The 20,055-nt window shown below is 35.2% G+C and overlaps 3 protein-coding genes across 5 annotated transcripts in view; all 3 read left to right on the top strand.

The window, feature by feature from the left end:
* The first annotated feature begins 1,001 nt into the window (after window positions 1-1,001).
* Window positions 1,002-4,180, top strand: LOC143360363 (uncharacterized). The gene is made up of 3 exons (XM_076799133.1): window positions 1,002-1,252; window positions 1,467-3,755; window positions 3,838-4,180. Exons 2-3 carry the CDS (start codon window positions 1,808-1,810, stop codon window positions 3,846-3,848), a joined length of 1,959 nt encoding a protein of 652 aa, XP_076655248.1. The 5' UTR covers window positions 1,002-1,252; window positions 1,467-1,807; the 3' UTR covers window positions 3,849-4,180.
* A 911-nt stretch (window positions 4,181-5,091) lies between these two features.
* On the top strand, window positions 5,092-10,707 carry Hacd2 (3-hydroxyacyl-CoA dehydratase 2). Of its 2 annotated transcripts, none has more exons than XM_076799165.1 (5): window positions 5,092-5,258; window positions 5,332-5,448; window positions 6,422-6,656; window positions 9,725-9,826; window positions 9,914-10,707. In XM_076799165.1, exons 1-5 carry the CDS (start codon window positions 5,175-5,177, stop codon window positions 10,477-10,479), a joined length of 1,104 nt encoding a protein of 367 aa, XP_076655280.1. In that variant the 5' UTR covers window positions 5,092-5,174; the 3' UTR covers window positions 10,480-10,707. The 2 variants fall into 2 exon arrangements, with proteins under 2 accessions (XP_076655280.1, XP_076655279.1); XM_076799164.1 differs by having other exon boundaries at window positions 9,722-9,826.
* Window positions 10,708-16,378: 5,671 nt separating this feature from the next.
* The window catches only part of Micu1 (Mitochondrial calcium uptake 1), a 40,108-nt gene continuing 36,431 nt past the window's right edge, over window positions 16,379-20,055 (top strand). Inside the window, exon 1 of one of the 2 annotated variants that reach the window (XM_076799152.1) lies at window positions 16,379-17,038. In XM_076799152.1, coding sequence (XP_076655267.1) covers window positions 16,818-17,038 — 221 coding nt within the window. In that variant the 5' untranslated portion in view covers window positions 16,379-16,817. The remainder of the gene's footprint in view (window positions 17,039-20,055) is intronic. The other variant, XM_076799151.1, reaches the window with a different exon arrangement.

Below are 20,055 nucleotides of genomic sequence, written 5' to 3'. Positions count from 1 at the left end.
CTCCAGGCAACATCTATCCTAGAGGGCGGTAGAAAACACCGTATTTTTGGAGCGACACATTCTCCCGTAAGGCTGGTAGGCTTTGTAATCTCGTCGGTGCTCGGGGGCAGCACTATACCGGGGACACTAAAATCCCGGGCGTGAGCAGTCTCATTTCTTCTCTGTCTTCATTCTTTTACATTTTGTAATTAGCGTAGTTCATGTAAGCAGTGTAGGCTGTTAAAGTGTACAGTGAAATCTCGTTGTATGTCGAGCATCCCATTTGAAATACATAGGGCACGCTGGAAACCTAAGAGTCATACCGCTTGAAAGTCATAAGAAACATGTGACATACAAACGTGACTGACGTACAAACGGAAGGAATATCCGTCTCCGATATAATGTTGCACTGAGAAGCGGACAGCAAAGCTCGAGAGCCGTCGTCGTTGAGAAGTGTGCCGCACATTGTCTACTATATCGGTGTGAGACCAAAAGACCACTACTAATCCAATTACAAAACTTCTTTATTTTTCGTTATTTTTCTTATGAAACTTTTACCAACATATTCGTGGCATTTTTCTGATTAAAATGAAACCAAATATGATATAATTCCGATGATGTTTACATGTGTAATGAACGATGAAAGTTACTTCCCATTACAATTACCTTAAGAATTAGTGTAAATGTGATCCGAATTATGTCGCGTTTGATATCATTTTAATCAGAATAATGCCACAAATATATTGGTGAAAGTCTCATAAAAAATAATTAATAATAAAGGAACTAAATTTTTTATTTAAAGGCCTGCGCTCACGCGGGCTTTGATCTGTGCCGGCGGCCGCGACTCTCCGCGTCTCTTTCCTTCCCATACGCTGTCCTTCTCTGCGTTCTAAACTTTTATCGCTTGTTACACAAATAAATATCATCGGTATTATATCATATTTGGTTTCATTTTAATCAGAAAAATGCCACGAATATGTTGGCAAAAGTTTCATTAAAAAATAACGAAAAATAAAGAAGTTTTGTAATTGGATTAGTAGTGGTCTTCTGGTCTCACATCGATATAGCCGACAATGTGTGGCCCACTCCTCGGCGACGACTGTTCTCGAGTTTCGCTGTCCGCTTCTCCGTGCAACATTATATTGGAGACGGATATTCCTTCCGTTTGAACATCACTCATATTTTGTATGTCATGACTTTCACGCGGGTGACTTAGGTTTCCAGCGTGCCCTGTGTATTTCAAATGGGACGTTCGGCGAGAACCACCGATTTCGTATGAGCTCAGTGATAAGGCCAACTTTTTGAGCCAACTCTCTTCGACAATTGAATGCTTGTGTTTCGTTTTAACGCCAGTCAGTTTCACGGCTTCTCGCAGTGTGCACGTACATTTCGCTCCCGAGTTTTCTTCCGAAGTTCTTATTATTGTTATCGTGGTTGTCATTGTGGTAGTGGTTGTTACGTGTTATACATACTATCTATAATGTCAGGTATCAAACGCAATATTTTAACCGTAAAAGAACGCTTGGACGTTCTAAAGGATTTGGAGACAACATCTAGCACAGAAGTGGCTATAGCGCACAAAATACATATAAGAACAGTTTTCCGAATAAAAAAGGAGGCCGCTAACATAGCTCAGATTGCAAAGAGTGCGAATGGCGATAAAATTAAAAGGAGAAGGAAACCAAAATTTCCAGAGTTAGAGCAACAATTGTATGCATGGTTCATTGAAAGAAGAACTTTGGGAGACAAGCTATCCGATACACTACTTTTAGAAAAAGCACGTGAACTGCAGGATGATATAAAATTACATCCATCTAGCAAGATAAGCATGGGGTGGCTTCACAGATTTAAGAAGCGCAACAACATCCGTCTAGTCCATCCCTATAGAAAAAAAGCAAGCGCCGATGAAGTTGCAGCGCAGAGCTTTACAAATGAATTAAAAAAACAAATTGAGGAAGAGGGAATCGATTTGAAGTGCATTTACAATATGGATGAGACTGAATTATTATGGAAGGCTCTACCGTCGAAAACCCTTGCAAGAAATGAAGAGGTCCATTTGAGCGGCAACAAGGATAAGGCAAAGGTTACCATTGCATTATGCACAAATGCAACTGGAACACATAAACTTAAGCCCTTCTTCATTTACAAGTATAAGAACCCAAAAGCTTTAAAAAATGGTACAAATCAGCTCCCAGTTATTTACGCATCACAAAAAAATGCATGGATGGACCAAAAATTATTTCTGGAATGGTTTAGCTATTTTAAAGAAAGCGTAAAATTGTTTCAATTACAAGAAGGAATTTGTAGTAAGATAATTTTACTCCTTGACAATTGTGAGACACGTAAGCTTCCCATCAATTTTACAGATGATATCAATATAGAAATAAAATATTTGCCCCCAAATACAAAGTACTTGATCCAACCTATGGATCAAGGCACAATTGCAGAAACAAAACAAATATTCAGGCATAAGTTAATGCAACGAGTCATAACATACGCAGGTGGAACTACAGAATTTTATAAAATGTACAACATAAAAGATTGTATAATTATGCTAGATAATGCCTGGGCAGATGTAACAAGTAATAACATAAAAAATTGCTGGCATAAACTTCTTCCGTACACACGAATTCATGGAGAAGTTGGAAGAGAAGGAGGAGAAGAAGAAGAAGACGTAAAAAATGTTTTAACTACATGTCATTTAGAAGAAAGGAACCAGAACACGGATGAATGTAGGAATGAAAATATGGTTCAGGGCAGAAGGGACGAAGGTGCAGATCTAACAAGTAATAACATCAAAAATTCCTGGCATACACTTCTTCCGTACACACCAATTCATGGAGAAGTCGGAAGAGAAGGAGAAGAAGAAGAAGAAGACATACAAAATGTTTTAACTACATGTCATTTAGAAGAAAGGAACCAGAACAAGGATGAATGCAGGAATGGAAATATGGTTCAGGGCAGATGGGACGAAGGTGCAGATGTAACAAGTAATAACGTCAAAAATTCCTGGCATAAACTTCTTCCGTGCACACGAATTCATGAAGAAGTTGGAAGAGAAGGAGAAGAAGAAGTAGAAGAAGAAGACGTAAAAAATGTTTTAACTACATGCCATTTAGAAGAAAGGAACCAGACCCAGGATGAATGCAGGAATGAAAATATGGTTCAGGGAAGATGGGACGAAGGTGCAGATGTAACAAGTAATAACGTCAAAAATTCCTGGCATAAACTTCTTCCACGCACACGAATTCATGGAGAAGTTGGAAGAGAAGAAGTAGAAGAAGAAGAAGAAGAAGAAGAAGACGTAAAAAATGTTTTAACTACATGTCATTTAGAAGAAAGGAACCAGACCCAGGATGAATGCAGGAACGAAAATATGGTTCAGGGAAGATGGGACGAAGGTGCAGATGTAACAAGTAATAACATCAAAAATTCCTGGCATAAACTTCCTCCGTACACACGAATTCATGGAGAAGTTGGAAGAGAAGAAGAAGTAGAAGAAGAAGAAGAAGTAGAAGAAGAAGACGTAAAAAATGTTTTAACTACATGTCATTTACAAGAAAGGAACCAGACCCAGGATGAATGCAGGAATGAAAATATGGTTCAGGGCAGAAGGGACGAAGGTGCAGCCGTAACCCAGCGAACGGGTGGACTTCCATTAAATGTGGAAGAAAGGCGAAGGCTTGAGTATATTTTTGCAGAACTTGAAGTGTTTAACGACCGTGCATCACCTGCAATGCAAGCGCAAGCGAAATCCCTGAAATTACTGTATTTAGGTAAAGTTATTAATTACAATTAATTAGCTATTAATTATTTCATGTCATTTTAAGGTTTAAACTTACAATTCGTTTCTTCTAGGTCCTACATAAATCTATGTAATAAAAGAGAAATCTAAAAAACTGATGTGAATGATGACCATCCCCATTCAATGGAAAATATATTTTTTGTAATTTGTAATTTTTAGTTGTTGCATCCTTTTATATTTTGTAGCGTGTCTTAATGTTTTATAAATTTTATAAACTGTTATTTAGTTATCCCAATCGAGACGCGTACACCTAACAGTCCTTTATTGTTGTTGGACATTGAGACGACAAAATAATCGTCTTTGTCTGCCATCAAAACTTACTCCATCGTCAATTAAAAAAATATATGTAATCAGAAAAATTTGAATGAGAGAAGCATTACAAATATGATGATAAAAGTTTTATACAAGAATCATTAAAAATGATAACCTAACACCGTGTTACCTCGCATAATAATTACATTAACGGAAAATAAGTGTAAATGTGATCCGAATGATATCGCGTTTGGTATCATTTTAATCAGAATAATGCCATAAATATATTGGTGAAAGTCTCATAAAAAAAAATTAATAATAAATAAGCTAAATTTTTCTTTAAAGGCCTGCGCTCACGCGGACTTTGATCTGTGCCGGCGGCCGCAACTCTCCATGTCTTTTTCTTTTCCATACGCTGTCCTTCTCTGCGTTCGAAACTTTCATCGCTCGTTACACAAGTAAATATCATCGGAATTATATCATATTTAGTTTCATTTTAATCAGAAAAATGCCACCAATATGTTGGTAAAAATTTCATAGAAAAATAACGAAAAATAAAGAAGTTTTGTAATTGGATTAGTCTTCTGGTCTCACACCGATTTAGGCGACAATTTTGTGGCCGCGACGGCTCTCGAGATTCGGCCACTCACCGTAATGGTGTGAGGTTTTCCACTAACTTGGAAACGTGAGGTTGGTACTGGCATACAACGAGATTTCACTGTATTTAAATTGAATATCCATAAAACTTACAAAAAGAATGATATCAGCGCTTCCTGGTGTCATAACGTACCAAGCTACTCTGTGACCTAAAATTTTATTAAAGTGTCCACTCTTCATTATCTTCATATATATACAGAGAGGATAGATATATATTGGTTTGGCAACTACGCCTTCGATACCTGTGATTAAATTTAATTCCTAAACTCACCACTCTAAATCGTAGAGGGCATACCAAAACCTCTGATTTTTTGAACGGTCGATATTTCAGAACATCGGACACGAAGTCCCATAAGATGATAGGTCTATCCTTATACCTCGTCTGTGGTATTACACAGTGACAGTCAGTGACAGTTGTGGACAGTTATCGCTTCGTGTATTTTCATAGTGACATGCAATTCGAATAATCACAAAATAAAAAATGGCTGAGACATTAATTCCATTTGTATACTGGGCTCAAACAAAAAGTCAAGTTACATTAAAGGTGGAACTAACCAATGTTAAGGTATGTCTCTAAAATAATCCGTGTGTATGCAGTTTTTTTATAACATTTCATTAGTATTAAATGTATTTTTTAGGATTTAAATGTTGATATGGATGAAAAGAAGTTGTGCGTTAATGCACATGGACAAGGTGCCAAAGGATTTAATAATTATCGTTTTAGTCTCGATTTAAATTCTTCCATTAACACCGAGGTAAAATATGTAGAATAATAATAAGCATTGGTATTTAATTCAATTTTAATAAAGGGGAACATATATGTAGTTATAAGAAATTATAATTGTTTTAAGTAATTGTATTAGTTTAATACATTATATGACATGAAATATTCAAGTAACTTATCTAATAAACGTACGAGCATTTATGAATGAATATTCATTGATAGCTTTTCCATAAATTAATTAAGATGTACACTAGGCAACCATGAACTTTATCAGTAAACATTTCCGTACTAAAAATTTAATTTTAGACATATTAAAATTAGAGCCACTGGTGCCTTTCGGAATAATATCCAACTTAGACCATAAACAAAATGTTGTATATTGAAAAATGAAATTAATTTTGTATACTATCTATTATCTCTGAAAAGAGGTATTAATATAAAATTATGTCTTTCTTGAAATTGAATAGTACATATTTTCTTTATGTATTTACTTGTATCATTAAAAATAGATAAATTATTAAAATATCCAGTATCATGAAATTAACTACAGTAATAAATTATTCGTAAAGTATTTTGTGTTTAATTTGATATGTTAGATCATATGAAAATCATTTATGAAAATATTGTTATGAAGTATTTAATAAGTATTTAGTATTTTTATTAAAGTCTCTAATTATACTTTGCCTGGTTATGCTGCAAGTATTTTACTTTTATTCTGATACCAATATAAGATTGTTATTGCATATTTATATTATCTGACAAGTTACATAAGCCTATTGATTGATAAGATTACTCTTGTTACATTTATAGACATTGTAGAGGTACATACTATATCTTTAAAACAGAAATAATTCATATATATCTGTAATTGAATTTATTTACCACAGTTTCATAAATACTATTTAATAATGTTGTAATTTCTTATGTTCAATAATATAAATTTGTAAATTAAAAACTCGACAAGTATGTGTTTAGTTGATATAGCTGCTTTTTTATTTTTGTAGGAAAGTAGTTATAATGTACTAGATTCTCAAGTCGATTTTGTATTAAAGAAAGAATGTCTTGGTTGGTGGCCAAGATTAACTAGTCAGCCACAAAAACCTGCTTGGTTAAAGATCGATTTTGATAAATGGACTAGCGAAGATTCAGAAGACAATGAAGATCAAAAACGGGACATATGCAATGATTATCCTGGCATGTATGATAAACTTTATAAAGAAGAATTTGGATACAAAAAAGGTATATTTTCTTATAGAATACAAGGTTAGGTACATATAATTAGAGTTGGGCATCATTTAAGTAAATGTTAATTTAAACGATTATTTAAATAAAAAATTATTTCTTATTTGGAGGTTTAAATAAAAGAAAAAATAATTACTTATTATTTATATAGATCTAAATAAATTATTCAATATAATAATATTTATTTCTTATATATAAATACAATTTGAATTGTTACTTATTAATTATCATTTAACAGCTTATTATTTATTATTTATTCGACACAACGCATCGAGCACACGTACATAGTCAGAAAATAAAGGTCTTTAATCATTCTAAGCAATATCATTGAGTTCACGAAGATAGGCAATTAATATTTATTACATGATAAACGAAAAAAAAACATTATTTGCTTTTCACCTAAATTCGAGTAAAAACTAACATTTAGTTTGCAAACTAATGTACCAAATATCCATTCTATAACATATGTACAACAAACGAAAGAAAAGCAAAAATTATTTATTATTTGTTCTTCTCTAAAATCCAAATAAAAAATAACATTTTATTTGCAAATAATAAATAATAAATAAATTATTTGTGAAATCATTTAAATGGCTTTAATTAAATAAAAAATTTAATTATTATTTGCAAATGAAATATTAATTGAATTTGCAATTTGTTACTTATTATTTAAAATAAAATTTGCCCAACTCTGCATATAATAACCACCTCTATTATTTTCATTCGTAGCGAATTAATTAAAATATTTTTAAATGTAAATAATACAGTTTCAAAAGATCTCCAAGGTGACAAGTTCAGATGTATTATCTATATTTTTTCATGAAGTATAATGATATAGGTTTTTTAATTACTGTGGGCATTCGGATGAATTCAACAATTTCAGTAAAAAATATATTTTAAGGTTCTTTAGACAAGCCTTTTGCTCGCAAAGTGTGATATAAACATTGGGCAAAATTTGCTTGAAACAGATTTGGCTAACTGGGTAACTTAAATACATTCACTCTTAGTGTCCTCTTTACGAGGACAAGGTTTGACATGGATTTGGCATGCAATTGCAACTGCAAGCATGGTCTTCACATCATAATGACCGCCTTCTCTCGCAAAGTATTTACAATTACAAACACGGATCAAAATTTGCTTGAAATAGGGTTGACTAACTAGGTATAAAAATGTTTTATCATTTCTTTATAATTCGTCCTATACAGACTTGTGCGGGAACCTGAAATCTCAGGATTACCGACACTTGGGTCGGTTCAGGAACGACCGGGCCCCGGAAACTATGATATGTTTCGGGATCCCGAAAGGATCCGGGCACCCATGTTTCTTCGTGATCCCGAAACTATTCGGCTACGTATGTCTTTTCGGGATCCCGAAGCTATCCAATTACATACGATCGTATCAAGGTTCCGATAGGGCGTATTGAGAAATAGAGACGCCGAAACGACTACATCTCTACAATCTACTATAGCGTCGTAAAAAGGGAAGGTAGAGTGGGTAGACAAGTCTTAATCTGGTGACTCTGCCTGGGTCATATATTAATTTCAATTGATTTCATTAAAAATTCAATAATTCATAAAACTCGAAAAAGTAAGCGAATTGTAATGCAGATTCGCGGGAAACTGACCCGTAACGGAAGAGCTAAAGCTGACCCATTAAAATTCCGCATTAATTACTATGGTCGCTAATATAACCTTAAATTGAAATTTATTCAATTAAAATTTATTATGTATTAACCCTTACCGGATATGTCACCTTTGACATGACATTGTAACGTAAACACCAAATATAACGACAACAAGCTAAACAGCATTTAACAGTGTATTTGAAAATTCCTATCGCCAATCTTTTCTAACTGAGAATATTTCATAAATTATGACTCTTTTAACATTTTACTGTAATACTTTATTACATGTTGTTCTGCAAAATCGATCTACGTAATATAACGATCCAATGATCCATTTGATTAAAAGAAAAAAGCAAGTCTTTCCCCGATATATGTATGAAATATCTGGCAGATAAAAGTCCCAGAACTACCCTCACTACCGCGGGGTATGCCTCGCGAGGAGACAAGAAGCTCGAGAGATCTCGGTCGCCGAGAAGTGCAATCATAATACGGGTCGGGTATATCGGTGTGAGACCAGGAGAGCACTACTAATCCTATAACAAAACTTCTTTATTTTTCATTATTTTTTATGGGACTTTCACTAACATATTTACGACATTTGTCTGATTAAAATGATAATTTTTGATATTTGCAAGCTATTGTTTATAAGTTTTCGAGCTGTAGGCCTTGTATTTTTGCAAAATAAATTAAATAGTCGGAATATGTGCCACAGGATGATTAGAGTCAGTCTTCTGGCATTAACTCTAGAAACTATAACTTGTGAGCTTGGGGTCGTTAGCGTTACGTAGAACACTAGGGGGAGGAAGCTGCTCGAATCCACCAGACCAAAAATGTTGAGAAAACGATATTTTCCTTGTTTCAAGCAAATTCATAAAATTATTTATTACTACTCATAACTTCAATATGCTACTATGTTGATTTTGATTTTAAAAAGATATTATTAAAAAACAAGATAGAGTATGCATATGTGGTGTATATGTTTTACCTCGAAACGCCCAAATATCTTGAGAAATGTGTATGATATGAACAAATGTTCTAGACAAAAGGATTAAACGTATAAAAATTTTGTAACATTTTATTACAAACGACACAATGACGAGTCCTTATCAAAATAATTACTTTGTATGTGTTCAACTATTTTATTTATGAAAAACAAGAAATATTCTTATGAGTTTACCAAAAAAGATAATAATATAGGTGGTTGTGTTAGAGTGTTTATGTCCAGATATAACTGCTTAGTTCCGAAATGAGACGATGGCTGGACGAAGAATCGCGGATCTGATTGTTTCTTACGCATATTCGCTTTCATTGTGGGTTGAAACGTTAATACCATTTTGCTTTTATCCCTGTGCTCGCCAGCCGTCTTTCTCATCTCTGAATAGCAAATTTCTTAAAATTCAGTGACAGCATTAATTATTTATCTTTATTTATTCCCTAGAAGATTCCAAAATGGTGTACTTAATATTTTATAATCTTTGCCAGTTTGTTGGTTTTACTTATATTGTCACTGTAATGGCAATAATGTATTTACGAGATGGACCAGGTTAGTAAACATTTAAATACTTATGATTTCATATTGGCTACAATAATAATTAAGGTGGTTATTGAAAAATTGAATTTTTATTTTTAGCTTCCATGAAAGATACATACGCTGCTGTTGGAAACCCAATAAAGTTTATACAGCTTTTACAATTTCTAGAAGTTATGCACTCTTTATTTGGTTACACTAAAAGTAACACCTTGATATCATTTATACAAGTGGGTGGTAGGGCATTTGTTTTATTCGCTATGATTGAAGCTGAACCTCGTATGCAAACAAAACCTGTTGTTTTTTATCTATTTCTTGCTTGGAGTATAATAGAAATAGTCAGATACCCTTATTATATAACGCAATTACTAAAAATTGAAATTCCCTTTTTAACATGGCTTAGATACACTATGTGGATGCCGTTATATCCGCTAGGATTTCTTTGCGAATGGGTTATAATATTAAGAAATGTTCCATATTTTGAAGAAACAGAACAATTTACTTATTCCTTGCCTAATTCTTGGAATTTTGCATTCCATTTTCCAACATTCTTAAGAATGTACTTACTTATATTTTGTTTACCGGTTCTGTATATGTTAATGTCTCGTATGAATCAAGTACGTTATAAAAAATTAGGTAAGTGCAAATCCAAAGGGAAGTATGTATGATTTCACAAAAAATTTTTAATGTGTTTATTGACTACATTATACATTTGTTAGATAATTTTTTAATTATCACTATTTATCAATATTATACTTTTTTACGTTTTTTTATTCTTTTTTAACTTTTCTAAGTTGGGAAATATTTACCAAATGTTTGCTCTTTATATTTATAGTTATTACATGTAATTTTAATACACATATAATATAAATAAATACAAATACAGCTGTGAACAAGTACGGTTAAGGTCCACAATAAAGTTATCCTTGTTTAACAAATAAAGTTGATTTAATAACAAATTGTACTAATAGCTCACCATTTAAATAGAGCAAACTCATAATAAAGGATGTGTTGCTGTGAGATTTGAAAATGACATGGTCGTTGGAGGAGCGAGATACTAGGATTATCGAATGCTATGTAAAAAAAAAAAGAAAAGTAAGAAAAATCGGAGAAGAAAATGTAGATAGCGGCGAATTTAACAGTAAATGCTTTTTAGTCACTTAACTCGTTTATTTAAAGCTATAATGTTCATACATACTGTGAACATCTCCAAACAAGCGTCTGCACAGATAAATTCTAGTTCTATCTCAGGACTACAACTTCTAAAGACACCTTGTCGCCAGCTAATTCGCTATCTCTGTTTACTAGATCTTTCAAGTGCCCGAACTTTCCCTGGAAGATAAAGCATCGCATTGTAGAGATTGTGCCGTTGTAAATCTTACGACGTCATTTTTCCATCAGTAACGACGAAATAGTTGCAATTAGTGTGGTTCGAACCACTCTCTATAGGCCCGCACGGAAGCTCGCAGAATACGGGAGCGCTACCCGAGGTAATTCCGCATCGATTATCGATGGCAGAGAGGAATGAGAGTGCTCACGCCCGGGTTTTCGGCGTTCCCGATATAGTGCTGACATCTGCTCAGCCTTAGCATGGCACAGAACCGGTCAGTCTTTTAGTATAAAACTGAACGCACATTATTTTTTTAACCAGGATTAGAACGTACAGCTTAATTGTTTTATATGAAATATGTAACTAACATGTAAATCTTGTGTACAAAATCTCTAATTAATATAAATTAAGTTATTTAAATAATTTGTTATCTAAATAGTGCCCAACTATGTCTGGAAGTAGCGCATTCGATTCCCGGTTCGGCGAGGCGCATATTTTGCTATAACTTTTGAACTAAAAAAGATATCAAAGTGAAATTTAAACTGAAAAAATTAAAAAGAATCGGGTTTAATGGTATGTACTGAAATATATTTTGTATTTTTAAATAATTCTTTTTGTTTTTTAAATTTAATTACCCTTAAAAAATGTTCAAAACTAATTATTATAAATATTGTTGTTCAATCTTTTATCAATCCCAAATAATTAAATTTATTAGAATATATATGCTGCAAATGAAAAGCAATATCAGAAGTAGATTGAATAGGTAGCTATTAAATAGTCAAATGAAATTAGTGATTTCAACGTCATATTTTATTAAATTAAATTTAAACTACATTCTTACTTTTGGCTAATATTGAACTAATTTAATTTCTTATAATTATGTTATTACACTGTTGTAGTTGTAATTGCACAGGGAAGAAGACTGATGTAGTAGAAAGAACAAGAAAAAAGTGTTTAACGAAAAAAAAAATCATTCCATGCGGGATTCGATCCGGGACCAAAATATTCTCAGCCGGAGACGTTACGTTATTATTATTATTACTTTACGTCTCCTTCGATGCACTCGCGTAACAGCCGTAATGGAATTAAGAGGAAACAACATTCTTTTGTCTCATTCATCATATGAATCCTCGACATGAGATTTAAAATTATATCAGCAACAGCGCCATTGTAGAATATCGGTTCGACAATATTAGTTTTGGATGATACGGTAGGATGTGACACGGAATGGTACGGTGGCTCTAGAGCCCCCCGAGCGTGAGACAGAAAAATACATTGGGTGATTGGTCTACTCCTATACCTCGTCTGTGCCGTAGCCAAGTAAGTTGCCTGTCGGTAAAACAGATTCAGCGTCCGATGCAATGTCTGCTGGTAAATTCCACTCTGATGGTAAATTTCGTGCTCCAGAATAAATAATATCCATCTGCACGCGCATGGTTTACACTGCCAAACATGGGTATGACATGTACAACCAATGAGTAGTTGAATCAATCTTTCCAAACCAACCAATGTATTCATCCTCGTTGGAATGTTCATATGTGCGAGGCTTAGCTCGGATTCGTACTTCAGGATCGTTAAGTTTAAAATTTCCAAATCCATTAAGATAAAAACTTAATCCAGCTGGTAACTGGAAGTTTCCTGAGTAGACCGAATCCATAAAGGGCTTCTCTTGATACTGTAATGGGCGACCTAACATCTTGTTAAACGTGCATAAGTCATAGCTGCGCAATAGTAGTGGAACGCAGATTCAGGCAACCTTCGGCTAAAACCGGTATCTACTAACGAGATTGTTTGGTCTAATTGAGTCGCTATACTAGGTAGTGCTAGGCAACTCGGATAAATGACCAATTCTTGGGCGATAAGTCCTTCCTTCGGAGCATTGGATCGTTCTTTGGGGTACTTGAAGTTGTTGACAGATGCTGTGGCTTCGGAGGGCCAAAACCTCTTTCAGGTGACCTCTAAAATTTCTTTGAGGCTTAGGTCTAGGACCACGTCGTTGTTGTGTAGCCTCAGGTGGGGCTGACTGACGTTCTTTAGCTCTAGACTGAAAACTCACGTCATATCTCGTATTTCTATATTTGGGGTTCACGAGAATAATTCTCAAGTGAACTTACGTTCCCGCAGCCGCGGAACGAACCTCTCATCAGGGCTCGAGTGTTAAAACCTTGCTTTGCAGACATGGCCCCGCATTGCCTGGCTCCCAGCCACGAGTAGGCAAGAGCTGCGGCTTTGAAGACATCTCCGTACAGCTGCTTTCGCGCCCATCTCCTGGGCGTGGACCGGATGCTTCTCGCTCGGAGGGTCCTATCCGCCCGAGAGGTGGCATCCACCTCCATGGTAACATAGAGGTGGTCTGATAGAGTCTCGCACTCCTCGGCCACCCGTCAGGCGGACACACGGCGCACGGCTGCGGGTGTGGCCCATGTCAGGTCGGTAATAGACCACCCATTCCACCGCATGCACGTGGCCACGGAGCCCCGGTTCATCAGCCGGAGCTCCAGTCCCTCCGCCTATTCCTCCATGGCCCTGCCGCGGGAGTCAGTCCTGAGGTTCACCCACATGGTAGCCTTTGCATTAAAGTCCCCCAGGTACACCATCACGAAACCCCCGCTCAACCCCTGGGCTTCTCCACCCCTCGAGCGAGGGAGAGGTTCTCTGGGGGCCGAGCTGGGACTCGTGTCGCCCATCCGAGCGGCTCTCACATGGAAGGATCTTCCCTCCCCCTAGGATGGGGCCGTAGTTAACAGGGGCAGGGGGGTGGTCGGTTGCATTCGATTTCGAGATCCCGACCGCCTCCCAATTAGCACAGGGAGACCACCGTGGGGTTTAGTGTCGGTATACCCGGCATTGTACACATCGCCGGGGAGCCCCACATACCCTCGTTCCCCTCCCAGGGGGTTCGGGGGATGCAGAATGCATTTCTCTCACAATAAAAAAAAAGCGGCTCAGGGTGCCCTACTGTGTCTACCACTGCTTTAAAACATCCGTTTTGTAAATCTAAATAAGTTATATGCACGGTTAAAAGTGCATCGAAATCTATTAGCGTTGTTATAAGCTATGAACACTGATCACATAAGAGCGACATTCATTTAAGCTCTCATCTTCAAATATTTGTAGCTCATAACAACATTAACAGGTTTCGATGAAACTTTGTGTATGTACATAACTCACTTAGATTTACGAAATATACGTTTCAAATTTTCGTTATGAGTACAAATAAAAAAGTTAAAATCTTTACTTTGTTTTTCGCAGTTTAGACCCGTGGTAATTTTTAATTAATGTTTTACTACATTAGCTAGTAAACTGATCCTTCTAACGTCTCAAAAAAACTTAAGTTGTTTGATTTAATATTAAACAAGTTATTAGTTGTTAAAGGGTATTTACTTAATTTTGTCCCCGGCTGTAACCAGTAAGCAATTTGCTCTTGATTTGCTTTGAATTTGCCACCAAAACTGGTGTACAAATTGCGACCCTTCTGTTTCAGCATGTAGCTAAAGTTTGAGTGCAATTTTTGTAGGAGGAATTCGAGGGCAAAACGAAGACAAAACGGGGATACACCCTGCCCTCGTGTACAGAGTTGGTCGGTCGCTTAAAGAAGGCAGGTCGGTCGCACTAAGAGCTCTTTTTATATTTACTCTTAAATATCAGGCAAAATCGGGAGTATACCTTGCTGTTTTACATGAAACTTAAAATTATATAATTGAGAAGTTTCAATAGAGAATTCCGAATTTCGCTCCTACAGTAAGGTTTATTCTGATTTCGTCCGATATTTACTCTTAGAGCAAGGCTAGGTCCGCTCTTAGTATGACCGACCTGCCTTCTACACGAGGACAGGGTGCCCTCATTTTGCCTTCGAATTCTGCCTGCAAGCTCTGCACTCAAATTATGTCCCATCTGTTCCAGCATAGGCTCTCCATTTGTCGACAGGTTTTGGTCGGCAAATTCATAGCAACTAGGGACCAAATCCTGCTCCAAGCATGATCTCGACATCATAATGACCGGCTTTTGGATTGGGTATATATATAATCAATAATATACAATAATTACGTTCAATCAAAAATAGCAACTGAAACTTTCAAACTATATATTATTGGAAAAATGGTTAAAATGAAACATAAGATTCGTAATAAACTTTGAAACTAAAAATAATAGCAAAGTATTTTCCCAGGAAAGGCTATAGCCGGTTTTGGGGGCCAAATCGGCCCTGGAAGGGATTTTATTCCAATTTGCGCCAAAAATTGGTTTTTTTATAAACTAGATTTATTATTAACAATAAGTAATGTACCGACTAAAGATAAAAGATTTAATAGACAAGTCGATGCACTTATTCCATGTAAAAAAGATGTTAAGTAGATAAATAATACAGCCCGTAGATGACTAAAGGCCGAAAGTACTCCAAAAATATTTTTCCGGAAAATGATTAAAAAATAGTTTAAACATAGTTAAAAAATGTTTTTACAACAGCGTAACAACAATCATACGGTTAGAAATCGAAAAAACATCTGATTAAAGAAAAAAAAAAATTGGACCGGGACGGGATGAGAACCTGGAAATATTGGGATATATCCTGCGTAGTATAATTGTCGTTTTTTGTATTACGCAATTTTTTAAGTCTGGACGATGTTTCTCTGAACTTAGGGATGTTTAATATTACATAATATATTTTTACGGTAGTTATAACTTAGTTTTTCACGGAAAAAACGCAGAAAAAAGTGGTTTTTATTTTTTCCTACTATGACGCACCAATCGCAGGAATTTGAAAAAAATTGAGCATAATACTTAGGACAATATCTTATTGCTAAATTAATTCTGTTGTTGTCACTCTTAGATTTCCATATGAAATCTGTATTTTTTCGATTTTTTTCGTGTTTTTCGATTTTTACAGCCAGAGTTTGCAACGGAAAAATCTGGAAACGACTCAAAGTATGTGGTTTGGTGTCCGAAATGTGTCAGATTTTTTTCAGAATTTTAAATTGTCATTAAATGGGGAAAATGGGCCAAAAACTGGATTTTCGTTTTTCCTCTATAACTACCCTTACATATGAGCTATAGGGCTAAAACTTGGCTGAAAGGTATCTTTTTTGGTAGGCTATCGAATGGCGCAAATTGGAATAAAATCCCTTCCAGGGCCGATTTGGCCCCCAAAACCGGCTATAGCCTTTCGGTAAATAAATTATTGGTTATGAGGCAAAATTACAGCCAAATATACTATGTATGAGTAAATGAGAAAATGGTTCACACTGCAGGAATGAAATTTTCTGTAACATTCGTGAACAGAATTTGGGAGAATTATTTTATTCCACGCGTATGAACCACAGTAGGATAGTTTTGATATTTCCGTACTGCTTCGATGGTTTAGTATGTCCTATATGTATTGTGTGTGTACACGTATATTTTCGGATTCGTTAAGTATTTCCTCGGTATTTACGCATTCAGTAAAAAACAAAGTGAATTGGATATCAGTACAAAGGAAATAAAATTACCATTGTGACATAAGTTAATTAAGTTCTGACGAAAAGTAGTGATAACATAAGCATTCAAATTGGTGTTATTAAATAATAAGAGTCAATGAAACATTCGTTTTAAATGATAACAGTTAAATTTTAAATAAACGACTCCATTACGTAGTACATAAATCTTTTTGTCCAACTGTAAATTTCTTAGTAAATATTGAAAATGTTTGTTAGTAAGGTTATAAGCACTTTAACTCGCAACACCTTGGGCAAGAATGTTCAGAAGCCAGTGTTAATAATTCAGAATGTCAATACTTTTCGACATTTAATGCCAAAGAACTTTGTGAATTTTTCATACGAAAGAGATGAGCGTAGAAAACATTATTACTTTTTGCTATTGGGGCTACCAGTTTGTTTCATCATTAGTCTCATAAACTGGAAAGGGTAAGTTTTGTATTATAAAATATTTTTTGCAATACCGTTCATTTATTGTGACAGTAATATAAATAAAAAGTTGTGACTTTTTGAGAAAATAGTACAAATATTCAGAGTTATCATCATTTTGTAAGAATGTCATATCAAATGCTAAATGGAGTGCAAACTGATACACAGATAAAAGTACTATAATGTAGAATTAGTCATTCTTAAAAAGAACAAATTTGAAACAATCATTGTTACAACAAATAAACAATACATTTTAACGGTAATTTATTACATAAGTACTTTTAAGAATATATATAAACAAACTTAATAGCTCATGTCATATAAGGAGATACCAAGACCTTCGGGTTACCAATTTTATGGAAACTTCGCACACTTATAGATTCTATAGATCTTATAGATCTCCTGTTTACGAATATATACCATTATTGGGGCAAATACTCAATAGCTTACGAGATATTGACAATTAAAGTTTCATTGCTCCAGTAAAATATAATATTCTTTCGAGAGGACAACAAGAGCCTGTCGTGGTAACGTACATATAATAAAATTAAGAAAACAATTGTATCAGTAGGCAGAATTTGAACACTGATCTTCCGTGTGAAAATATGGTATGTTATCTCCAAGTCACATCAGGCTTTTGTTGTCCCATAGAAAGAATATTGTATTTTGCTGGGGCAATGTAATTTGAATTGTCAATATATCGAAAGCTGTTGAATATCTATCCCCATAATGGTATATATTCGTAAACTGGAGTAAGAGATCTATAAGTGTGCAAGGTTTCAACAAAATCGGTGATCTGAAGGTCGTGGGGTCTCCTAGTTTGCCACGCAATAAAAACATTTTTTATTATTTCATAGAACTGCAAAACAAATTAGGATAATATTCGATAACTACGTGTTGCATGTTTGTTTGTTTAAAGAATAAGTTCAATAGGCTGACATATTTGTTTAATTATATTCAAGTTACAATGTTTATGCTAAAATTTGTAACAATGTAAACATAGAATATAATAATGTACTTTTCTACTTTCGTAGTCTTATTCAAAAAATGTTTTTTCTGTATATATTCAAAATTAATTATCATTTTTTTCTTGATGTATTTTTGTGTAGCTGGTATAGGTGTTAAATATAGAATAAATGGTTTCTTATAAACTCTTTCATCCAATTAGTCTCATCATTATTTTTGCAGAATTAGTGGACGCTATTAAAGAGAGGGGAAGACCTTTTATTACGTGTATAGAAAAATTTCAGATTTTTTCAATCTTTCATCCATAATGACTTATAATTATAATAGTTACAATCTTCTGTCTTTTTGAACAATTGTTTGTCTGCTATCAATGTGTCTAATAACCATCTTCATCATCAACTAGTATGTTATGTAGAAATAAAAGGATACTGAAAAGAAGACTCAAATTTTTGCAGACACCTGATACTTTTTTCAAACGAAAAGTAAAATGCCATTAAAATAATTTATTTATGTACCAATCATACAATTTTCATTTATTGGAAATTAGTCATTTAATATTGTTTTAAGTCATTATAAACGAATTCTCAAACTATGCACTAGCAATGTATACAAAACTTAAGAACACATTAAAATTAAAATTAAAATTTTTAGATAGGTACTGTCACACTTTAGTTTTAATTTATTAAATTACTTGCAGAGGAAATAATAATTTCTATAATTTCTTTAAAATGTTATATTATCAAACATTCTAACATCAAGTTAATATAAGAGATATTAAACTGCAAGAAAACTGTCATACTATTGTCCCTTGTGAGTAAGAAACAGAGCAGGGAGGAAGATAGTCAAGGAATGTCTGAAGGAAAAGGAATCAGGGAAAGTTCAGGGCGAAAGCGGGAAAGAAAGGGAGGAATACTTAAAGAGAAACGGATGGAGCCAAGCAGGGGTGGAAGAGATGATAAGGCTAGAGATGGAGGTAGCGGAGAGGCTAAAGGAGAGAGATATTGAGTACAACGGCAAGAACAATATACAAGGATAGAGCAGTCAAAATACAACAAAAGGTACAAGTTTATAAGAGTGGCAGAGTTACCAGAATACCTAAGTAAGGAGGGAAGAGGGGAAAGTCAAAAGTTAGTAGCCCAAGTAAGATGCGGAAATGCAGAAACTGAACAAATACTGGCTGGGAGACGAAGCAAGAGGATGCGACCTGTGTGGGGACAGGTATGGCAATCTGAGCATCTAACAAGAGAATTGCAGGGAAATGAGGGAAGATCAGGAGGAGGACATAGTGAGTGGAGGATAGATACAAATGTTGAAGCGTGGCTTCAAAAGCTCAGAAAGAAGAAGATAAGCGAGCAGAAATATAACAGGTATATAAGGAAGCGTAAACCAAGATAACAGAGTAGGAAATGTGCAATAATCGGAATAAGAATAGGAACAGGCTAGAATATAGGTAGAGTAGTCAGGGTAGGGATGGGTGGATCGAAGAGGGAAGGGGGGGGAGAGAGAGAGAGAGAGAGAGGAGAGAGAGAGAGGGGGAGAGAGAGAGAGAGAGAGAGAGAGAGAGAGTGAGAGAGAGAGAGAGTGAGAGAGAGAGAGAGTGAGAGAGAGAGAGAGAGAGAGAGAGAGAGAGAGAGAGAGAGAGAGAGAGAGAGAGAGAGAGAGAGAGAGAGAGAGAGAGAGAGAGAGAGAAGAGAGAGAGAGAGAGAGAGAGAGAGAGAGAGAGAGAGAGAGAGAGAGAGAGAGAGAGAGAGAGAGAAGAGAGAGAGAGAGGAGAGAGAGTGTGAGAGAGAGAGAGAGAGAGAGAGAGAGAGAGAGAGAGAGAGAGAGAGAGAGGAGAGAGAGAGAGAGAGAGAGAGAGAGAGAGAGAGAGAGAGAGTGAGAGAGAGAGAGAGAGAGAGAGAGAGTGAGAAGAGAGAGAGAGAGAGAGAGAGAGAGAGAGAGAGAGAGAGAGAGGAGAGAGAGAGAGAGAGAGAGGAGAGAGAGAGAGAGGAGAGAGAGAGGAGAGAAGAGAGAGGAGAGAGAGAGAGAGAGAGAGAGAGAGAGAGAGAGAG

Source organism: Halictus rubicundus, chromosome 13 (genome assembly GCF_050948215.1).
Source record: "Halictus rubicundus isolate RS-2024b chromosome 13, iyHalRubi1_principal, whole genome shotgun sequence".
Lineage (NCBI taxonomy): Eukaryota > Metazoa > Arthropoda > Insecta > Hymenoptera > Halictidae > Halictus > Halictus rubicundus.
Note: the sequence above shows the minus strand (reverse complement) of the source record. Positions and strands in the feature narration are given on the sequence as shown.